At 36.3% G+C, this 20,603-nt stretch overlaps 1 protein-coding gene across 16 annotated transcripts in view; it reads left to right on the top strand.

Moving 5' to 3' along the window:
* The window catches only part of ofcc1 (orofacial cleft 1 candidate 1), a 202,461-nt gene that overhangs the window by 122,290 nt on the left and 59,568 nt on the right, over positions 1–20,603 (top strand). For all 16 annotated transcript variants that reach the window (XR_012399703.1, XR_012399704.1, XR_012399698.1 and 13 more), the window contains 3 exons: positions 3,830–4,082; positions 5,827–5,990; positions 20,202–20,361. Coding sequence is in view for 8 of the 16 variants with exons in the window: in XM_073941441.1 (XP_073797542.1) it covers positions 3,830–4,082; positions 5,827–5,990; positions 20,202–20,361 (577 nt within the window). In the remaining 8 variants the exon portion in view is untranslated. The remainder of the gene's footprint in view (positions 1–3,829; positions 4,083–5,826; positions 5,991–20,201; positions 20,362–20,603) is intronic.

Here is a 20,603-nt window from a genome sequence, read left to right as displayed (position 1 = left end):
CTCATGACATGTTCCACATGTCTGTCCGTTTGTCCGCTGCGAGCGTTTCTCTACAGGGCTGGTGACCACAGTAGCGGTCAGAGATCAGCTGCAAACTGACAGCACACACACACTCGCACGCCCCGCAGTCATTAGCGTCTCTCTCTCACTCTACCCCACGCACATTTCATTACCCCCAGCATTCTCACAAATACCACCCCCCCTCACTCCTACACACACAAATACACTCCGAAATCAGCACAAAACCTTGTACTGCCAAATGAGTCCCACCCGTCTATACAACAGCATGTGTTCTGTGGATTTTATTGCACCGCAAGCATGTGGAAAAACTCTTCATTACCAACACAGGTCCTGTTGTAAACGCTGAAGTGAATTGTGTTAGGTGGCTGGGTCTGTTGACGTAATTTACCAAAAAAAAAGCATCTGAAAATTAACCTGAAGTGTGTGTTAAATAATTGTTAATATGGTCAAATATGTAAATCTATCACATATCAGATCAAATCAAACTAAATCTCGAACACAGTGGAGTCAAGTTGAATCTTGAGGCAAATCAAACTAATTCTCAAGTCAAGTTAAATCTTAAACTGAGTTTAGATTGACATATTGAACTTAAAGGGCTCTATTTTGACGATCCATGCGCAAAGTGCTGCGCAGAGCGCAAAAGCAATTAGGACGTGTCGTAATCCATTTTTGTTAATTTACAGACGGAAAAATCCGCTTTGCACCGTGGCGCATGGTCTAATAGGGTTGAGCTCATTTTCTTAATGAGTTATTGGTGTGTTTTGAGAATAAACTAATAAGAGTCTCATCTCCCATTCCCTTTAAAGGGCCATGAAACCCCCTCGTTTCAGCAGGGTGTTTTCATCTCTCTTTGTTTCAAAGCGGAAGTACGAATTTGCTTGAAATAACGCAAAAACAACCAATTTACATTTTTTAGGGAAATATATGTGTCTTAATAGTGTTTTTAGCAGTGTGGGACACATATACACATATGTTTCATGACCCTTTAAGAGTCACCTGTGTTGCGCCATAGCGAATTTGCTATTTACATGATGGACTTTGTAAGTTGAAAAACTGAGCGTTTCACTAGTAAGAAAACAGTTGAGCATCTGCAGTGCCGAGAATGAAAGATAAGCCTTCTCATGATCTTTATTCGCTTTTACTCTCGTGGATAGGGAAATCTTGTAAGCACAGACATCAAATAGCTTATAAATAACTCATTTTGTTTGTTTAGCGCAGATATTTGTTTCAAAACTATTTCTAAATTAATTTCTAATTTCCGGCAAACAAATAAATAACAATAATAATGAAGCGTTATGGACCCATATGGTGTAAAACCTGACAGGTGGGCAAATCTAAGCTAGTTTTGTAACAAATATACATATGCATAAAATAAATAACACTGATAATAATGATAACATTATACAAAAGCAAATTGTTAGGAATAAATTGAAAAAGCCCACCGAGATGAAGAAAGCGTAAAGATATGGTTTTTATATTTATAGGCTAGAAAATAATATGTTTTGTAATATTTTAATCCTTTATATTTATATCATATAGGCTATATATCTTTATTATATCCTATATATATATATATATATATATATATATATATATATATATATATATATATATATATCCTTAATATATTAATTCTTTTTCATCTGCAAAGATATTTGCGTATTGCTGTACACCCTGTCTGTATAGCAATGTGTAAGCGAGGCACACAACTAACGTGCTCTGCGCTGGACAATAGACCAGCCTTGATCCGATCTATTTGAAGCTTCTATTTCAAAATAAGTTCAAAATAGCAATGCGCCAGCAATGCGCCTCAATACAGCTTCTTTTTTAGACCAGAACACCTATACACGCACATATAAGCGCAAATGTATTTGCTATTTAAACAGCGTGGAGCAAAACGTCAAAGCGACTCTTGCGCCAAGCTGAAACTAGCAAACAACTATTGTGTCGCGCCATGTGCCGCGTTGTGCCGGGTGTATGATAGGGCCCATTGTGATAGATTGACTATCAATCTAAAATATGATCTTACGGGCCTGATTTAATAGTAGCGCTTGCCAGAACTCTTTTTTTTGCCAAACTACTTTCAGGATTTACTAAAAACACATGGCAAAACATTTGTACAGAACAGCTCTAGCTCCAGTGATTCTGCAGCTGATCTTATTGCATTTGTATTGCATATATATATATATATATATAGAAGCATGTGATGGAGGTTTTATTTACATTTTATGGAGAGTACATAATAAGTCATACAAAGCAATTTATTTAGGTTTGCAGTAAACATTTTGCCCTTACTGTATGTTGTTGTTGGTGTTGGTAGATGTAAAAGTAGTTGTGGTGGTAGTAGTTGTAGTAGCAGTAGTATTACATATTATGTTTAACCCATCGCCTTTTCGTATTTTGTATCATTCGCCCTATTTAGGTGTCTATGTTTCATAAGTTCTTGGTCTGGTCTGTAACCTAAGTGCTTCTTGATGTTTGTTTATCTTCCATGTTGGATTCTTGAATATTCTTGATTAAAGACATGATAGAATATATTAGGATATTTCTTCTTTGTCTATCTAAACACATGAGGTACATCTATACGTCTATCTGAACACATCGATATGCGTGAAGAGGTGGCGAAAATGACGCAAATCTCAACTTCATTAGACATTGCGGCGTGTTAACCAATCAGGAGCTTTCTCTTGTAGGGGCATAATTATGACGTAGTGCCTGTTGTTGTTGTTGTTGTTGTTGGTGGGACGAAGGGGGGATTAGGGTTTAGTAATGTCATGTGTCTGCCCTGTCTTGTGCTCTTCTGTTTTTTAATGGCATAACTTATTGTAGACCCACACCTGTTTGTATTTTGTTAATAATTTGCTCCATGTATTCAAGTCCCTGCATTTCATTAGGTCTGATTGACATAAATAATTCAATGTAATTTAATACCACCTATGCCGCTAGAGGTTTTTCGGACACTAATACATGGTTTTATTGGTTGTTTTTATATTTATATGTAAAACAATATTAAAGGGTTCTTATTAAAAGCTTGAAAATGTTATAAAATTGTGACTCGAATGTGAAAAAAAGTAAATCGATTCACAGTAAATATGACTTTGTTATTGGATATTGTTCTTCTACTGATATAATCGTGTTACCTTGGCAGTTGTATAGTCTTTTTATTCAAAATGTGGTGTGAATTACCTTTTTTTACATTTATTTTATAAACTATGGACTATGGAACAGAATAGAATGCAACTACACTTAGCTTTTTCTTCTGAATTGATGGCTACATACCAGCCTATCATCATTGGTTCAATGGCTTTAATGTAAATGTTTGCTGTTTAGTAAAAATGAAACGGTCCTGATAATTTTATTTGAAAGACTTGCAACCTACATTTAATTTTGAGAAGTTTGATGCCGTTTTAATGTAAAGTGGAAGAGCCAGATTGGTGAGCGTGAACAGCAGACGTGGGCCGAATGGGTGCAAATATTATCAGGTAACAAAAAGATTAATGAGCCGGAGAGATTATAGAAGCTTAGTAAAATTTGTGACGTTGTGTATTCACTGCAGATCAGTCCAATGTCTTATACATTTCAGTTTATTTTGTACTAATGTTTGATTTGATTTTTGCTGCTTTATAACTTTCATTATGGCTGTATAATGGATACATTTTTGCATGTATGATTCCATGAAGAACATATACCACAGCTTGCTTTAGTTCAATTCCAATTGCGGCTTTAATATAGTATGTAGATTTATAATTCATTTTTATTTGATTATCTCGGACTTAATCAGTTTTCCATCATATCTCATTGTGGGCAGATTTTGGTTGGGAGCACACACAGTGGATCTAGTCTATCAGGGTTCGCTGTTGACTACCCTGGAGGAGGTTCTGGTGGTGCTGCTGGGCCCCCTGACCTTGAATGCAGCTACGCTACTGCTGCTCCTGATCAGATGGGGCTGTCAGCTAGTGTTTGGCTCACCGCCCTCTTTCCTGTCAAAGTTTATCATGGCTGCGGCAGCGTGGACAGTGCTGGACCCTCTGGCGGTCTTCGCTGTAGATGCCATCCTGGGGGTAAGTCACTTAAAATAACGTGGACACTTCTGCACTGTAAATAGAAGTTTCACATTATCTTACAAAGTCATTTTACAAGTGAAATTGAATGTTAGCATTTTGACCAGATAATCAGACTGTAGAGATTATTTATTATTTATTTCTTTTGTAAGTTTTTAAAGCGTTTAAATTTGAGTTATTTGGATATATAAAGAATAAAGATAAAAATTTACACACCAATAAAAAAATACTAGCTAAAATCCAGGGTCTATTTTAAATGTCCCCTCTTATGTTTTAATGTATGACACTGACAAATACTGAATGTACTGACACTGTAAATAGTCTGTAATGTTTTAAATCATGTCCATTTAAAATCCCAGATAACAGACTATGTCCAGCAGTATGCATTTGGTTGCATTTTTTATTATTGAATTTTGAAGTTTTATTGAATTTATTGATTATAATCCATCCCCCACCATCGTTGGTATCTACCAAGACTTTTATGCAAACAGATTGAAAAGAAATCCTCAAACAGATTGAAAATAAATCCCTTAAAACTGTGGTGAACGTGCAATACGAGAGTGGAGTGCACATCTGATTACTGAGGGCTCTAAATATTATTGACTGCATCTCTGCTGCATTTTCCTGAATTTTTGGTTTAAGTAGCTTAATTTGAAGTGTCCTTTTTAATATTTATTTTTTTTATTTTGCAGATTATATGTTTGTATATTTACTTTGGTTGTACAGTTTTGGTCTAAGTTAGATTCTACACCCACCAAACTATTAAAATAGCTTTTCCAGGAGGTTGTAAAACCTGTTCATAATACCATAAATTCCTCATTACTATAGGATATGTGCCTGAATAATTTATATTAGGTGTCATTAATCCTCTAATTAAAAAAAAAAAAAAAAGTTTGATCTTAAGGAATTAAGCAATTTTTTAAATCTGGTGTTCTATACTAGAAAAATGTCATAGATGTGCTGTTGGAAAGGCCATAAAAATGACAGCGATATAAAGTTTGATGCTGCTTTAAAAAAAGTCTTAAAGGTCCCCTATAAAGAAAATCTGAATATACCATAGTCCAAGAATTCAGTACATGAAAACTGCCATAGCATGTGTCTTAGACCCTTGTTTCCTCATTCTCATGTAAATTCCGCAAATGTAAAAAGCTGGTGTATTAACCATAGCTCGTCAGAATGCAAAATGCAGGATATACAGATTAAAAATGTATTCAGCTTCACTCCAAAGAGGCATACGGTATGTTTATTTGTACCTTTTGCAGTTTTATTGAGTTCATTATAAAATTAGCTGAGTTTGTTTGTAATATGAGGTAATAAACACATGTAGACTATTGAGCATTGTGTTTAATGCACGTTTCAGCATCATGTCTTATCCCCTAGCTCTTACTGTGGTTTCCCTAGTGTGAATGAATAGCAATGTACATTTACATTTTAGTAATCCATCCACCTCACAGATGTGACACATCAATATACAGTACTGATTCTAAAGCATGGCTATTGCACAGGTGTGCCTTAGGTGGGCCGATTGAAAATAAATCCCTTTAAACTGTGGTGAATGTGCACTAGGAGAGTGCAGTGCACCTCTGATTACTTAGGGCTCTAAAGAATATTGTCTGAATTCAGAATTTGTAGTTAAAGTAGCTTAATTTGAAGTGTCCGTTTTTTTTTTCTCCTTTAGTTTGTTGATTATGTTTGTATATTTACTTTGGTTGGAAAATGTGTGTTTTTTTCTCTTTTGTTTCAGCGTTTGTTCTACAGTTCAGATGAACCATTAGCGGATGCTGCCAAGCTCTACTGGCATTTTTTTCGGACAGAGCAGTCGGGCACTGCAGGCATCATCATAACATTATTCCTCTACGCCGTCCACTGTATCCTGTCCTTCACCTTTCTTTATGTATACTTCCTCAGGTACGACACCTTAAAAACAATAATTCAAACCCAAAATCAAACTTTGTTGTTCCAGTGGCAAAAAATGCCTTACTTTATTTGTAAAATGCTCTCATGCCACTACAAATAGTTTTGTACGTCATTACACATTACACATGATGTTATCATTTTACATAAACACTGACTTTTGCAGATCCCTGCTTCTCGAAACATCCCCGTCCTATCATTTCCTTTTAATGAGCCCCTATTATGTATTATAAAAGGTCATACTTGGGTTTTGGGGGTCTCCAACAACAGGCTTATATGCATGCAATGTCAAAAAACACTTGCATTGTCTTATAATTTGCATTTATTTTTACCTAAATTTCCCAAAGTCTCCAATATGATTTGTTCAGCGATTCATTTAGTTCTCAAACTCCTCATTTGCATGAGGCTAATCTGCTGTGATTGGTCCGATGACCCAGTCGGTTGTGATTGGTCAACTGGGCTCAGCGCGAGACGGCTATGGAGTAGCAGAGAGTGTGTGAAAACCCAATGCAGGAATATAATCAAGCAATGCAGAAAAACACCAGCATATACTGTACTCTACTCTTAACGCTAACCGCAAGTAATAACAATGACACGCCTTTATTAATCCAGTAGACCAGTATTAATCCACACAATGGCAAAAGTTGAATTATTTGAATATTTATACTGTGCGTGTGTAGGAATAGCTGATGGTGGCCATAGCAAAGACAAATGGCAGAGGATCGCGAGTTCAGAAATGCATTTAAATTGCTAAAGGAGCATGCGTTGTCTTTTCAACTTGGTTTTGGATGCAATATGTGAATAGCCCCATACAGATTTAACCTAAGAGAAAACCCATAATAGAGGCTCTTTAAAAGCATTTCATAAAATTCTTCAGTAAAAAAAATATCTAAGATCAAGGTTAAACCAACCACAATAGCTGTGTTCTCACAACTAAATCTATACCTGACTACAGGATTGTGTACATTGTAGTTCTGGAAATAAACATTGATGAATCACTACTAGGACTGGGATCCTGGATGAGCCCAAATTTATGTTAACTAAGACAGAACACAAACATTTATGATGCAAAATAATAATAATAACATTTTAGTGAGAATGGTACAAGCTCTGATCTGTAATAGATAAGTAATTACAAGCCACGTGGAGTGATTACAACTTACAACACGCATTTAAACACAAATTTTGCAGACTACACAAGGCAACAATTTAAATTACACTTACATGTTATGATCCGGAGGAAGAAGAAACTGGTCCAGAACTGTAACCGTTAACAACAAAGTCCCTGTCAAAGTCTGTCAAAGTCCCATCTATACGGTAATAGTCTCTGCTCCTCCTTTCTTTGATAGCAAACGTCCGGCAAATCTTGCGTTGCAGCGTAGGTTATTGTATCAAAAATCATAAAATGAAAGAAACAAGCACAGCGCTAAGTTAGCTATACTGTAATATTGTCGTAAAAATGAACTTTAAGGGAAAGGCGTGTTCATATTTAAAAGGTCTGGTACTACATATTTGGTGATGTGACGACATCGCAGCTTCAGGAAAAAGATCTGAATTCAACACGATTCATTTATTCAACTCTGAGTCGACTATTTTGTTAAGGAATCAATAAATTTAGTGCTGTATGACACACTGCATGGATGGTCATTTTCAAAAACCTATAAGAGATGCTCTTTAAAAGCATTTTATAAAATTCTTTATAAAAAAAATCTAAGATTAAAGTTAAACCAACTACAATAGCTGTGTTCACACAACTAAATCTAAACCTGACTACAGGATTGTGGACATTATAAATAAACATTATTGAATCACTTGTAGGACTGGGATCCTAGATGAGCCTGTACATGTTATGATCCAGAGGAAGAAGAAACTGGTCCAGAACAGTAACCGTTAAAGACTGTCCCTGTCAAAGTCTGACAAAGTCCAGTACATACAGTAATAAGACTCTGTTGCAGTGCTGCTCCTACCTTTAATAGCAAACGGACGGCAAATCTTGCATTGCAGTATAGGTTATTCTATCAAAAATCATACAAATGACAGGAACAAACACAGCGCTAGGTTGGCTCTTGTGAAAATGAACTTTAAGGGGAAGGCGTTTCACATTTACCAGATCTGGTACTAAATATTTGGTGATGTGTCAAAATCAATGCATCAGGCAAAAGATCTGAATTCAACACGATTCATTTATTCAACTCTGAGTCAACTATTTTGTTAAAGAATCAATAGTTTTAAACATGGTGCACTTTTAGATTTAAAGGGCCGCGAAACCTGACAGTTTCACCTCTAGTTTGGAAAAGTCAGAAAAGTGGGCGTGTCCAGCTATGTTTAGGGGGGAGTGTCGGAGGAGGTAAAGTGCATAAAAATTTGCATAAAAAAGGGGAGTTTCGATTTGGGCACACGTTGATTTTCACAGAGGCAAAACAAACACACAGACGCAGGGGAGAAAAACAGTGACTGTGTTTACGTGGACATCAGTAATCGAATCATTTGACAAATTATGAAATGGTGGACTATAAATGCAGTTTGGCAATTTCATTCATGCCCCTCATGACATACGGGAGGTTGTGGTGTTTTCATGTTTACACTCGGAGAGCAGCATTATAATATTGTAGTGATATTAATGTACTGTAAACTTTAGTAACTTATAAATTATTTGACTAAGGTCCGTCTTTAAACACTGAAAGAGTACTGCTGACCATACCAACTAACTTTGCCATCTGAGTAAATAAACAAAGAGCACTGATCGCTTATCTACCAAATCTGCAGAGACAGGACAATCAACACCAACTATAGTCGTGTCTTTATTAAAAGGAGACGAGAGGCAATTCCGGATTTTACCATTTCCAGATGAGAAAAGCTCTCGGGTAAACAATGTCCCTTAGATGCATATTTTTGTCTAGCGTGCACTGTAATCCACATATGAGTCCCGCTGCCCTCTCAAATCTGGAAAATGAAAACAAAACCTTCGATGCAGCAAATAATAAAAGCAACACTGACGACACGTATCTCCAAACAATTCTTCTTCCACTTGTTTTGGCAGCAATGTGGTGTCTCTCTCTGCCGCCTGAACACTGTACAGGTAAAAACAGTCTTCCAAGCTATCATGCATATTAATGAGATTGCACCTCATACAATAGAACATGCTAATTGGTTTGAGCCAAGTCTTTGTCATGAATGAATGCAGCACACTGAGAGACGTCAGGACTCCCAGGTACAGACGTCCAGTCTACATGTTGGAATACATGCAAGGATCTCATCGATGTGACGCAGCTTCAAAAATTAGTTTCAAACCGGAAGAACGAATTTGCTCGAAATAATGCAAAAACAACCAATTTTGACTTTTTTTGTGAAATATATGTGTCCTAATAGTGTTTTTAGCAGCGTGGGACACATATATGACTGTCAACAGCTCAAAAATGTGTTTTGGTGTTTCTGACCCTTTAAACCTCAGCTGGATGTTTTCATTCTTTTAGTGCTGTATGACGCACTGCATGTATGGTCATTTTCAAAAACCCATAATAGAGGCTCTTTAAAAGCATTTCATAAAAATTCTTCAGTAAAAAAATCTAAGATTTAGGTTAAATTACCTAAAAAGGTGTGTACACACAACTAACTCTAAACCTCACTATGGGATTGTGGACATTGTAGTTCTGGAAATAAACAATGATGAATCGCTTGTAGGACTGGGATCCAGGATGAGCCCGGAATGATGTTTAATGAGATAGAACACACGCATTTAAAATGCAAAGTAAGTGGTTTAATGATAATAACATTTGAGTGAGAATGGCAAATACGAATGCCTGATGATATGAGCACAATGAGTGGTTGCAAAGATATCCTCTATTCACCTCATTCATTTTATAAGAGGAACTCATCTGACCTTGACTAGGCATTTTTCATTTTCCATTTTTAATTGTACAAGAGGGAGAGAGAAATCACAAGGCTGCTAGCAGGGCAGCCAAGCAAGTGAGGAGAGGATATATTACATTACATTGCATTGCATTTAATCATTTGGCAGACATTTTTATCCTAAGCACTTTACAAATGAGAACAATAGGAGTAATCAACAAATAAATAAATAAAAAGCAGCGAAACAGAAGATATTGTGTTGAACGTGGAGAAGATGGATGGAAGAAGGATGACATTTTGTTTTGGCTCATGCAGTGTTCTGCATCCAATCAAAAGAACAATTTCTCTTTCTCCGGATCGGAATATTGCACTAAGAAACAAAATGCAGTTTTCTGTTTTGAGTTTGTGTGTGACCTTCCTGGTGGACGTGTCAAAAGTGTCACAACACTGCAGTCCACACAATTCAGAATCTGAGATTATGGCCGTGTATTTTTGGACAGGGAACCCCTGAGGGACATCCAGCCAATGAAGTCCTGTCCACCAGCACATAAGCATCATAAACAGGCCCTATCAAGATCTTTCTGCTCATTACTGTCATCTGACAGCCAAGTGTTGATGTAATGCAATATGATTTAATACTCTCATGAAATTAAGGAATGAATAATCAGAGAAATGACATGAAGATAAGATCAAATCACCTTCACGGGGTTAATATGCAGACATAATGAACATTTGGATCTCTGATTATATTGCCAGGCAGCAACTTGTGATGCGTTTTAGATGTCCTGTAAGGATAGCACACAATAAAATGGGAATTTTTTAAAATTCCTACTAATGGGTTATACTATAATGCACTTTAACAATAACTTAAAAACTATTTTTAAAGGGTCACAAAACACCAAAGCACATTTTTTGAGATGTGAACAGTCATATATGTGTCCCACACTGCTAAAAACAGTATTAGGACTAGGGTTGGGCATCTAAGCTATAATGCCGATCCGATACGCATCTCGATACAAAGAATATGATCCGATATATTAGCGATACATTTGTGACATATTGCGATGCAACACGATACGATTCACACCCATATCACGATACGATGCGATATTTCAGCACTAACTATCTAGATCAAGTTTATGAGATGATGTGAAAGAGGATGCTGTGCCATTGAATGAGTTTGATTATTTATAAACCAAGCAAAACCAAGACTTTTTTTTACAAACTGGCTCTTCTCTCAGAGCCAGAGTGTCAGTTTACAGTAGAGGGCCATTTTAGAACATATAGCACATATTATTTAAGTATTTTCAAGATAAACAGAATGTATAAGTGCAATATATATTAAATATATATATATATATATATATATATATATATATATATATATATATATATATATATATATATATATATATATACATATATATATATATGTATATATATATATATATATATATATATATATATATATATATATATATATATATATATATATATATATATATATATATATATATATATATATATATATATTTGCACTCTTTCAACATAAAGGTTTACCATTGCACAACAAGAATTGTGATTTAACTTTTCAACTATGAAAACAAGTTTTACAAAGATATTTTGCCACTGATTATTCAAAACTTAAGGTTGTGAACTAGCAGTGTTATGCTGCTTTGAAACATCACTGTCACTGTAAACAACAGGCTAATAAAAATATAACAAACCAGCAATCTTCTTGCTGTGAGGTGGTCAAACTACCCACTGTGCCACCGTGACAGCCATTATTTTTATCATTATTATTATTAATATTATTATTATTATTATAATTAAATAAAATATAACAGGAGGAGGTGTTTAAAACCTTCGTTCTCCGTGACACTAGGCTGAATATCTTTGCAGATGAACAATGCAATAGCATTCGTTATTGGCGTAGAGCGCACAAAACTGTTGCGCACGGAAAAAAAAACTTGCAATGCTTTTTTCACCACTTTTGGAGCTGGTTGAAGCAGTGCGAAAGCCGGGGATGCAGGAACACTGGAAGATGCTTCCACAACAACACCGTGGCGCCGCTTCAAGTGAGATTTCAGATTAGTCATACTGCCCGCGTATTTTATAGATGCGCGGCACATTTTGCAAATTGCATCTGTCCTGTCAAGCGGTCCATCCTTAAATCCATAATGTTGCCATACTTTAGATTTAAAACTCAGTGGGGAATAAAATGTTTGTTTTGCTTCTCGCGCTTTCTGAGGGCGCACCACTAGCTTCATCCGCACACCTGATACACTGAGTTGTAGTGAAAGTGTACACATTCGCAAATCCGTTGCTAAGGCTTACTTTATGTAGGTCGATTAAATTATGCGCCAAAAACAGGTTGACAACACTTGTTAATAAATAAAAAATACATTCTATATTAAAAATATAAGCTGTATCTCGGAGAAATCGATGCATCTCGCAAAAACCGATGCATCTCGATTTGCTTCCAAAATTTCATTCATCCTCTGCTGCTCAACCGATGCACTCGCATCGTGCACGCGCATGACCGCGTATCGATACATATCGATGAATCTTCCCATCCCTAATTAGGACACATATATTTCACAAAAAAAATTGAAAATTGGTTGTTTCTGCGTTATTTCGAGCAAATTTGTTCTTCCGCTTTGAAACTAATTTTTAAAGCTACGTCATGGCGATTAGGTCCTTGCGTGTATTCTAGCATGTAGACTGGCTGTCTGTACTGGCAAGTACAATGTGATGAGTTTAAATGTGCAACATTAATTCATGAGAAAGACTTGCTTCAAACCAATCAGCGCGCTCTATTGTGTATGATGTGCAACTTCATTAAAATGCATGATAGCTTTCGAAGACTGTTATTTACCTGTTACAGTGTTCAGACGACAGAGAGATGCTATGTTGTGTTGACAAAACAAGTGAAAGAAGAATTGTTTGGAGACGCAGGTCGTCAGTGTTGCGTTTATAAATGTGTCGCTCGTCTCCTTTTAAAAATGACCCGGTTTCTGTTCGTGTTGATTGCCCTGTCTCTACAGATTCGCTAAGTGCGTGATCAGTGGTCTTTATTTGTTTATTCAGAGGCAAAGTTAGTTAGTATCGTCAGCAGTATTCTTTCAGTTTTTAAAGACATGCCTTAGTCAAAATAATTTAGTTACTAAGTTTACAGTAATTTAATATCACTACAATATTATGGATCTTAACATCTGCTGTTAATGCTGCTCTCTAAATGTAAACATGTAAACACTGCAATCAAACTACTACTGTCGTGTAGGATTTTTGCTGCATTTTGTGACAGGATAGTCTATACACACACGGCTATCTGACGCTACCTACTGAGTGCATCTAAGTTACTGAGAAAAGCTGAGTTTTTTTTTTTTATTAATAATAATAATAATAATAATAATAATAATAATTCCTTACATTTATATAGCGCTTTTCTGGGCACTCAAAGCGCTTTTCACAATGGGAGGGATCTCCTCATCCACCACCAGTGTGCAGCATCCACCTGGATGACGCGACGGCAGCCATTTTGCGCCAGACCGCACACCACACACCAGCTGATTGGTGGAGAGGAGATAGAGATGAAGCCAATTGAATATGAGGATGTTTAGGAAGCCATGATGTACAGAGGCCAGTGGGCAGATTTGGCCAGGATGCCGGGGTTAAACCCCTACTCTTTTTCGTAGGACATCCTGGGATTTTTAACGACCACAGAGAGTCGGGACCTCGGTTTAACGTCTCATCCGAAAGACGGCGCTCACTGAGCAGTATAGCGTCCTTGTCACTATACTGGGGCATTAGGACCCACACAGACCGCAGGTTGGGCGCCCCCTGCTGGCCTCACTAACACCACTTCCGGCAGCAACCTGTCTCCCATTCGCTTTGCAGTATCAAACTTTCCATTAAAACTACACTCTTCCAGCAGTTTCTCACAATCAATATCTCGTTTGTGATAAAGATTATGCATGAAATGTTCCCGAATGAAAGTGAAAGTGCCAAACTGCAGTCCACAAATTAATCATTGGCAAATAACTCGATTACTGATGTCCATTTAAATGCAGTCTGTCTTTCTCTCCTCTGTGTTTGTTTTGCCTCTGTAAAATTCAGCATGTGCCATGCACGGAAACTCCCATTTTTATGCAAATGCTTCCCTCTTTCACTTCCCCGACACTCCCACCTAAACAGAGCTGGACTCACCCACATCCTGACCTTTTTCAAACTAGTGTTGTGAGAACACCCCGCTGAGAAAGGGGGGGTTTCGTGGCCCTTTAAGCTAAGAAATATATACAGTACAGTTGAAGTCTTAGTTATTAGCCCCTCATATATATTTCCCCCCAATTTCTGGAAGATTTTTTAAACAAATTAATAAACAAAATAGCATTAATAACGCATTTCTAATATCTGATTTTTTTTCTTTGCCATGATGACAGTAAATAATAATTTACTAGATTTTTTTTAAGAAACTGGTATTTTGTTTAAAGTAAATTTAAATCTAAAGCAATTTAAAGGCTTAACTAGATTAGTTAGGTTAATTAGGCACGTTAGGATAATTGTACAAAAATGGTTTGTTCTGTGGACAATCAAAAAACTGCTTATGGTGACTAATAATATTGACCTCAAAATGTTTTTGTATTATTATTATTATTATTATTATTATTAAAAACTGCTCAAATTCTAGCTAAAATAAAACAAAAAAGGTCAAAATAAAGCAAATATTATGAAAGATTATTTGATCTGTTAAACATTATTTGGGAAATATTTGAAAAAATAAAGGTTTATAGATATACAGATCATATATGTAGTTTTATTGTACTTTTGAGTAGTGTTTTCTCAATCTTTCATGTTGAATACCAACATTAAGCTAACATAGATATTAGCACTTCCTGCTAACACACGACTTCATTATATGCTATTAGAAAATAAAAGTTAAAATGAAAGGAAATTAGTATGTGAAAAGCATACCATGTTCATAAATTTGTGACCAATGTGATGCTAAAAGACAATATATACAGAATCTTAGTGGACAGATGTTTGCTCAGTGGTGAATTATTTCATGTTGTTAGTGTTACTAAATATGGCTCTAAAACCTTCCTCTAATTATGCCTTTGGTCTAACCCTAATTTAGGAAACATCTTACTACGCCTAGCTTTACTTTTGAAATCTTTTCAATCTTTCATTTTGAATACTAACAGTAAGCTAACATAAATATTAGCATACATACTCTATAAACTGTTCATGGATCACTTTTAAGGTTTGAGAATGTAGGTCTATAAAGTCACACACTGTAGCTTTAAGGACTTAAAATAAAACAAAGGGCCCAAAAACTATTGCAGCCTAATTTTTATTTTACAATTCTGTGTTGAATGGTCAAAGAGAAAGTGCTTTCATCTTACTTCTCAATGGCTGGGTTTATGGTCCACATGGATGGGACAACATTTAGTGTCAGCCATATAGAAGGGTAATGTCTCATGCCCGTGTAAGACTCTGGCGTGTATAACATGGGTTAATGCGGAAGAGTTGCTGTGCTGTGTGAATGTAGGCCAGCAGTCTGATTGTAGGCTTGCACATTTTTATGGGTTATCTGCTTCTATTCACTGTGTGGAGAGAAGCACTGACACAGTGCCTGACCTATTTCTAAAATAAGGCCTTAGGCTATACGTATAGGTAGAATGAACTTTTATCTGTTTTTAATTACATTTTAGCAAGCCACGATTCACACATGAAAAGGCATGCTTTGCATTTTATCATCGTGTTGGTCTGAAAATATATAAACAAATCAGATATTTGATGTGGGACTATTATGAACATTTTATTCGGAAATAGCTTTGTTGTGCGTTCTGTGGAAGTTCTGTGGAAATCACAATATACTGCTAGTCATTCTCGTCTACACACCCTGTTGGCCTATCTGTAAACCCTGCTTCTGTTTTCCATATTGTTCTACATGCAACTGGAATATAAATTAAGACTTTATAAAATGATAAATGCAGGACATTGTATCTGAGCAGTTACAAGTTTACAGATAACCCAAGTATCTAGATTTCGGCAGGGTGACCCAGAACAGCAGATGCAATTTTGTGGGACAGTGCGGGACATGTGGGAGAGAGATGCATCTGCTATTTTTAAACTATTCAAATTTTGATTTGCATAGCATGCTTGAAATAGCCAGTAATGGTGTTATTGGTAACTGGTACTAATCTTTCTTAAGTTTGAGTGAGAACTTACCCTATGGAAGTTATTCAGTCTACTAAACATAATGAAACAAATACACTCACTGGCCACTTTATTATACATACATACATACATACATACATACATACATACATACATACATACATACATACATACATACATACATACATATATATATATATACAACAGTTCTGTCTGGTTCTCAAATCTGATTGGCTGATAGCCGAGCGATATTCTGCAATATCAGAACTCCTACAGCCTCTTTACCCTTTGTGTATTACTCCGCCCATATACAGCCAGCAAAAAGCAGACACTACAGATTTAAAGTTTAAAAGATGCACGCTGAACTGTCAGCTTATGATTTGAATCCGGAAGAAAGTAGTTCCTCATAAAAAAGGGTTTTTGAGACTCTCCATGTTTGATTTAGTTTTTATATACACAATTATGCCGTCAAACTGTTGTATAAACGCAATATCACACTTGTAGCAGTGCGATATGGCTGTATATTGGCACTGGTGGGGGCACTAAGGTAATCGGCCTGTGGCTTTGTGCCAACGCACGCCTCCCACCAGTGCCGATATAGAGCCATATGGCACTGCTATTCGTGTGATATTGCTCATATATATATATATATATATATATATTTTTTTTTTTTATTCTTTTTTAAATATTTCCCAAATGGTATTTAAAAGAGCAAGGAAATTTTCACAGTATGTCTGATAATATTTTTTCTTCTTGTTTTATTTCGACTAGAATAAAAGCAGTTTTGAATTTTTTAAAAACTATTTTTGGGACAAAATTATTAGCCCCTTTAAGCTATTTTTTTTTCGATAGTCTACAGAACAAACCATTGTTATAAAATAACTTGCTTAATTACCCTAACCTGACTGATTAACCTAGTTAAACCTTTAAATGTCACTTTAATCTGTATAGAAGTGTCTTGAAAAATATCAAGTAAAATATTATTTACTGTCAGCATGGCAAAGATAAAATAAATCAGTTATTAGAAATAGGTTTTTAAACTATTATGCTTAGAAATGTGTTAAAAAAATCTTCACTCCATTAAACAGAAATTGGGGAAAAAATAAACAGGGGTGCTAATAATTCAGGGGGGCTTATAATTCTGACTTCAACTGTATATATACATATATACATATACATATATACATATACATATATACATATATATATATATATATATATATATATATATATATATATATATATATATATATATATATATATATATATATATATATACATACATATTTTTTTTCTATAGTATATTTAGTATTTTTATTTAACATGTACTTCTCGAGGTTTGGTCACGAGGAATCCTGCTTCAGAAATAACTCTTCTCCCTCAGTCATCTTTCCATCAAGCAAGTTTCACCAGAGGTGGCAGTAACACACCAAAAAGTTTGTTGTCGAACACCATAAAACAACAAGAAGAAGAAGAAATCTTCATTCATGCCATCATATGGATTTACCTTCATCGTCCAGACTCGGGCCTCACAGCAGTGTGAATGTCGGTGTCGTCACTTATTGATCCGGAGTCGGTAAATGTAGCTTGTGTGGACGCTACTGCACTACTTGATTAATAAAATAGCTTCGTTGCTGAAAAGCTATTTGATTTGGAAAGTAGCGACGCTACCACAACGCTACTGAGAAGTGTAGTTAAGCTAGTAGCGTCAATACTTGTAGCGACACTACTGCCCAACACTGGCACTAACCATGATGACATGGTCATGCCACAAGATCTCGTCACACCCCTCAATTCTATAATAGAATATGTGTGCCTAGGAAATTCTGTTCATGTAATCATACATTAATTCATTATCTTGATATATTTGTACAAGTTTAGATCATGAGTATATGCCATGGCATTTGCAATCACACCTCTTTCCCCTGGTAGAATGATGAATTGTTACATTTGACAAAGCTCCACAACGCTTCATCCTTTATTCTTTGCATGGTAGATCTTTCAATTTCTGGCTCACTCATTACCCTATGAGTGAAAAGAATCTCTTTTCCACAGGAGAGGGTCAAGGCATTTTGAAGAGAAGCCAAGCTGTGTTTTCACGGCTGTTGGTTGATTTATTCACTCAGTATGAGAGATGTCTGAGAAGCTTTCACCTCAAGACTCAATATCAATAAGCACTCTGTAGTGGTCATATGACTCAAGGCTTTCTCACCAGACAGAAATTCAAATACCTTTACATGTTCACCTTCTTTGAAGAACATTAGAATCAAGGTAGGAACTGAAATGGCAACCTTCCCACAAAAACATGAACAGACCAGCCTCCTACACTACTTTTAGATTTTAGAATCCAGTATTCTCCCCAAGACACTCACAGCACCTTCTCTGTGATGAGTGAGTGAGAAGACGCTATCTGATATACTTCAGAGGTTTTAGACCCACTAGAGGTGCAAGACTTTTACTTAAGCTGAATGTAGGGGAGAAGAAAATACTAGAATTAGTTAACAGAGGTGTCAAACCTTTTCAGTTATGTGATCGTAGACTAGAGTCGCTTCTGTTCTGCCAGTTGACATTGACGGGTCGGGTCTGCTTTTCTGCCGAGCTGAAGCTCATCACAATTTCACTGTGTTGGAAAGGTCAGGTGAGCTGTTCGTCAGACGTTAACAGCCTTGACAACAAAATGACCAGGATGTGACAAGGTGGCATAAAACCTGTTTGAGTTCTTAACTTCTCTCCTGCAAGTTTGGAACAAACCAATAAATTGCTTTTTTAATCATCGTTTTTATTAGTTTAATGTCCTAGTTTCATTTCTACGCCTCAACAGCGGATTCCAATATTTTAGCAAGTGTGAAGAATATGTTAATAATTAAGATTAAATTTACTTATTGGCTTTTTAATTATATGTTCAATAAACTAAATAAAATGAGATATATGTTTGGATGGATGGATGGATGGATGGATGGATGGATGGATGGATGGATGGATGGATGGATAGATAGATAGATAGACAGAAGGATGGATGGATCTAAGGATAGATAGATGGACAGATAGACAGACAAATAGAAGGATGGATTGATAGATGGATGGATGGACAGATGAATAAATGGATGAATGGATGGATGGATGGACTAATGGATGGACGGGCTGGCGGACAGGCAGATAGATAGATAGATAGATAGATAGATAGATAGATAGATAGATAGATAGATAGATAGATAGATAGATAGATAGATAGATAGATAGATAGATAGATAGATAGATAGATAGATAGATAGATGGACAGAAGGATGGATGGATCTAAGGACAGATAGATAGATGGACAAAAAGACAGACAGATAGAAGGATGGATGGATGGATGGATGGATGGATGGATGGATGGATGGATGGATGGATGGATGGATGAACAGACAGACAGAAGGATGGATGGAAGGAAGGAAGGAAGAATAGACAGACAGACAGAATGATGAATGGATGGATGGAAGGATAGATAGACAGACAGACGGATATATAAAAGGATGGATGGATGAACAGACAGACAGACAGACAGAATGATGAATAGATGGATGGAAGGATAGATAGACAGACAGACAGACAGACAGACGGATATATAAAAGGATGGATGGATGGATGGACAGATGAATAAATGGATGGATTGATGGATGGACTAATGGAAGGATAGACAGACAGACTGAAGGATGGATGGATGGATGGATGGATGGATGGATGGATGGACGGACAAACGGACGGGCGGGCATATGGATGGAAAGATAGATGGATGGACAGACAGACAGACAGACAGACAGACAGACAGACAGACAGACAGACAGACAGACAGACAGATAGATAGATAGATAGATAGATAGATAGATAGATAGATAGATAGATAGATAGATAGATAGATAGATAGATAGATAGATAGATAGATAAAAATGGACCAAATAAATTATAAAAAAGAAAGAAAAGTAACAGAAAGCAGCATTCTTAAGAGCACAACACTAATGTTGACATTGCCAACTGGGAACGCCATTGATTCTTTTGCATTGTGACTGATTACAGAACATGGTGTTTTCCCCTATAATTCTGTCTAATTTATACCACAGTTTGAATGTAATAATACTAAATCATTTTATGCATGACAAGATTGACAAGAAGTGTTTACTGCTTTTCTTTTTACAGGCTGCACAATGATGGAAGATTGTTAGATATCTACCAACGCCTCCACGGCACTGAGAGAGAGTTCTTTGTGCCACACGATATGGAGGTCTCCAACCAGGAGCTCGATTACATTGTAAAGAAGGCAGAGCAATGGAGAGGCTTCAACGGAGAGAGACGTAAGGTGAGTCTGAGGAACTTCCGACCTGTTTATATGGTAAAACCTGTACTGAACACTGGTCCGGTGATTCAGATAAAAAAATAATAATAAAAAATTCGTATACATATATATTTGCAAGAAGGAAATCCAGCTGCCACGGGCTGCATTACCACATAATGCTTGATTGTTGCAAAGCTCTCCTCAAGTCTCAGGCGCTTAATTGGATTAATGGTTGTTTTAAAGAAGATGGGCAAAATGGTAGTTGA

The sequence above is a fragment of the Danio rerio genome, chromosome 24 (genome assembly GCF_049306965.1).
Source record: "Danio rerio strain Tuebingen ecotype United States chromosome 24, GRCz12tu, whole genome shotgun sequence".
In the NCBI taxonomy this organism is placed as follows: domain Eukaryota; kingdom Metazoa; phylum Chordata; class Actinopteri; order Cypriniformes; family Danionidae; genus Danio; species Danio rerio.
This window is presented reverse-complemented; position numbering and strand designations above follow the sequence as displayed.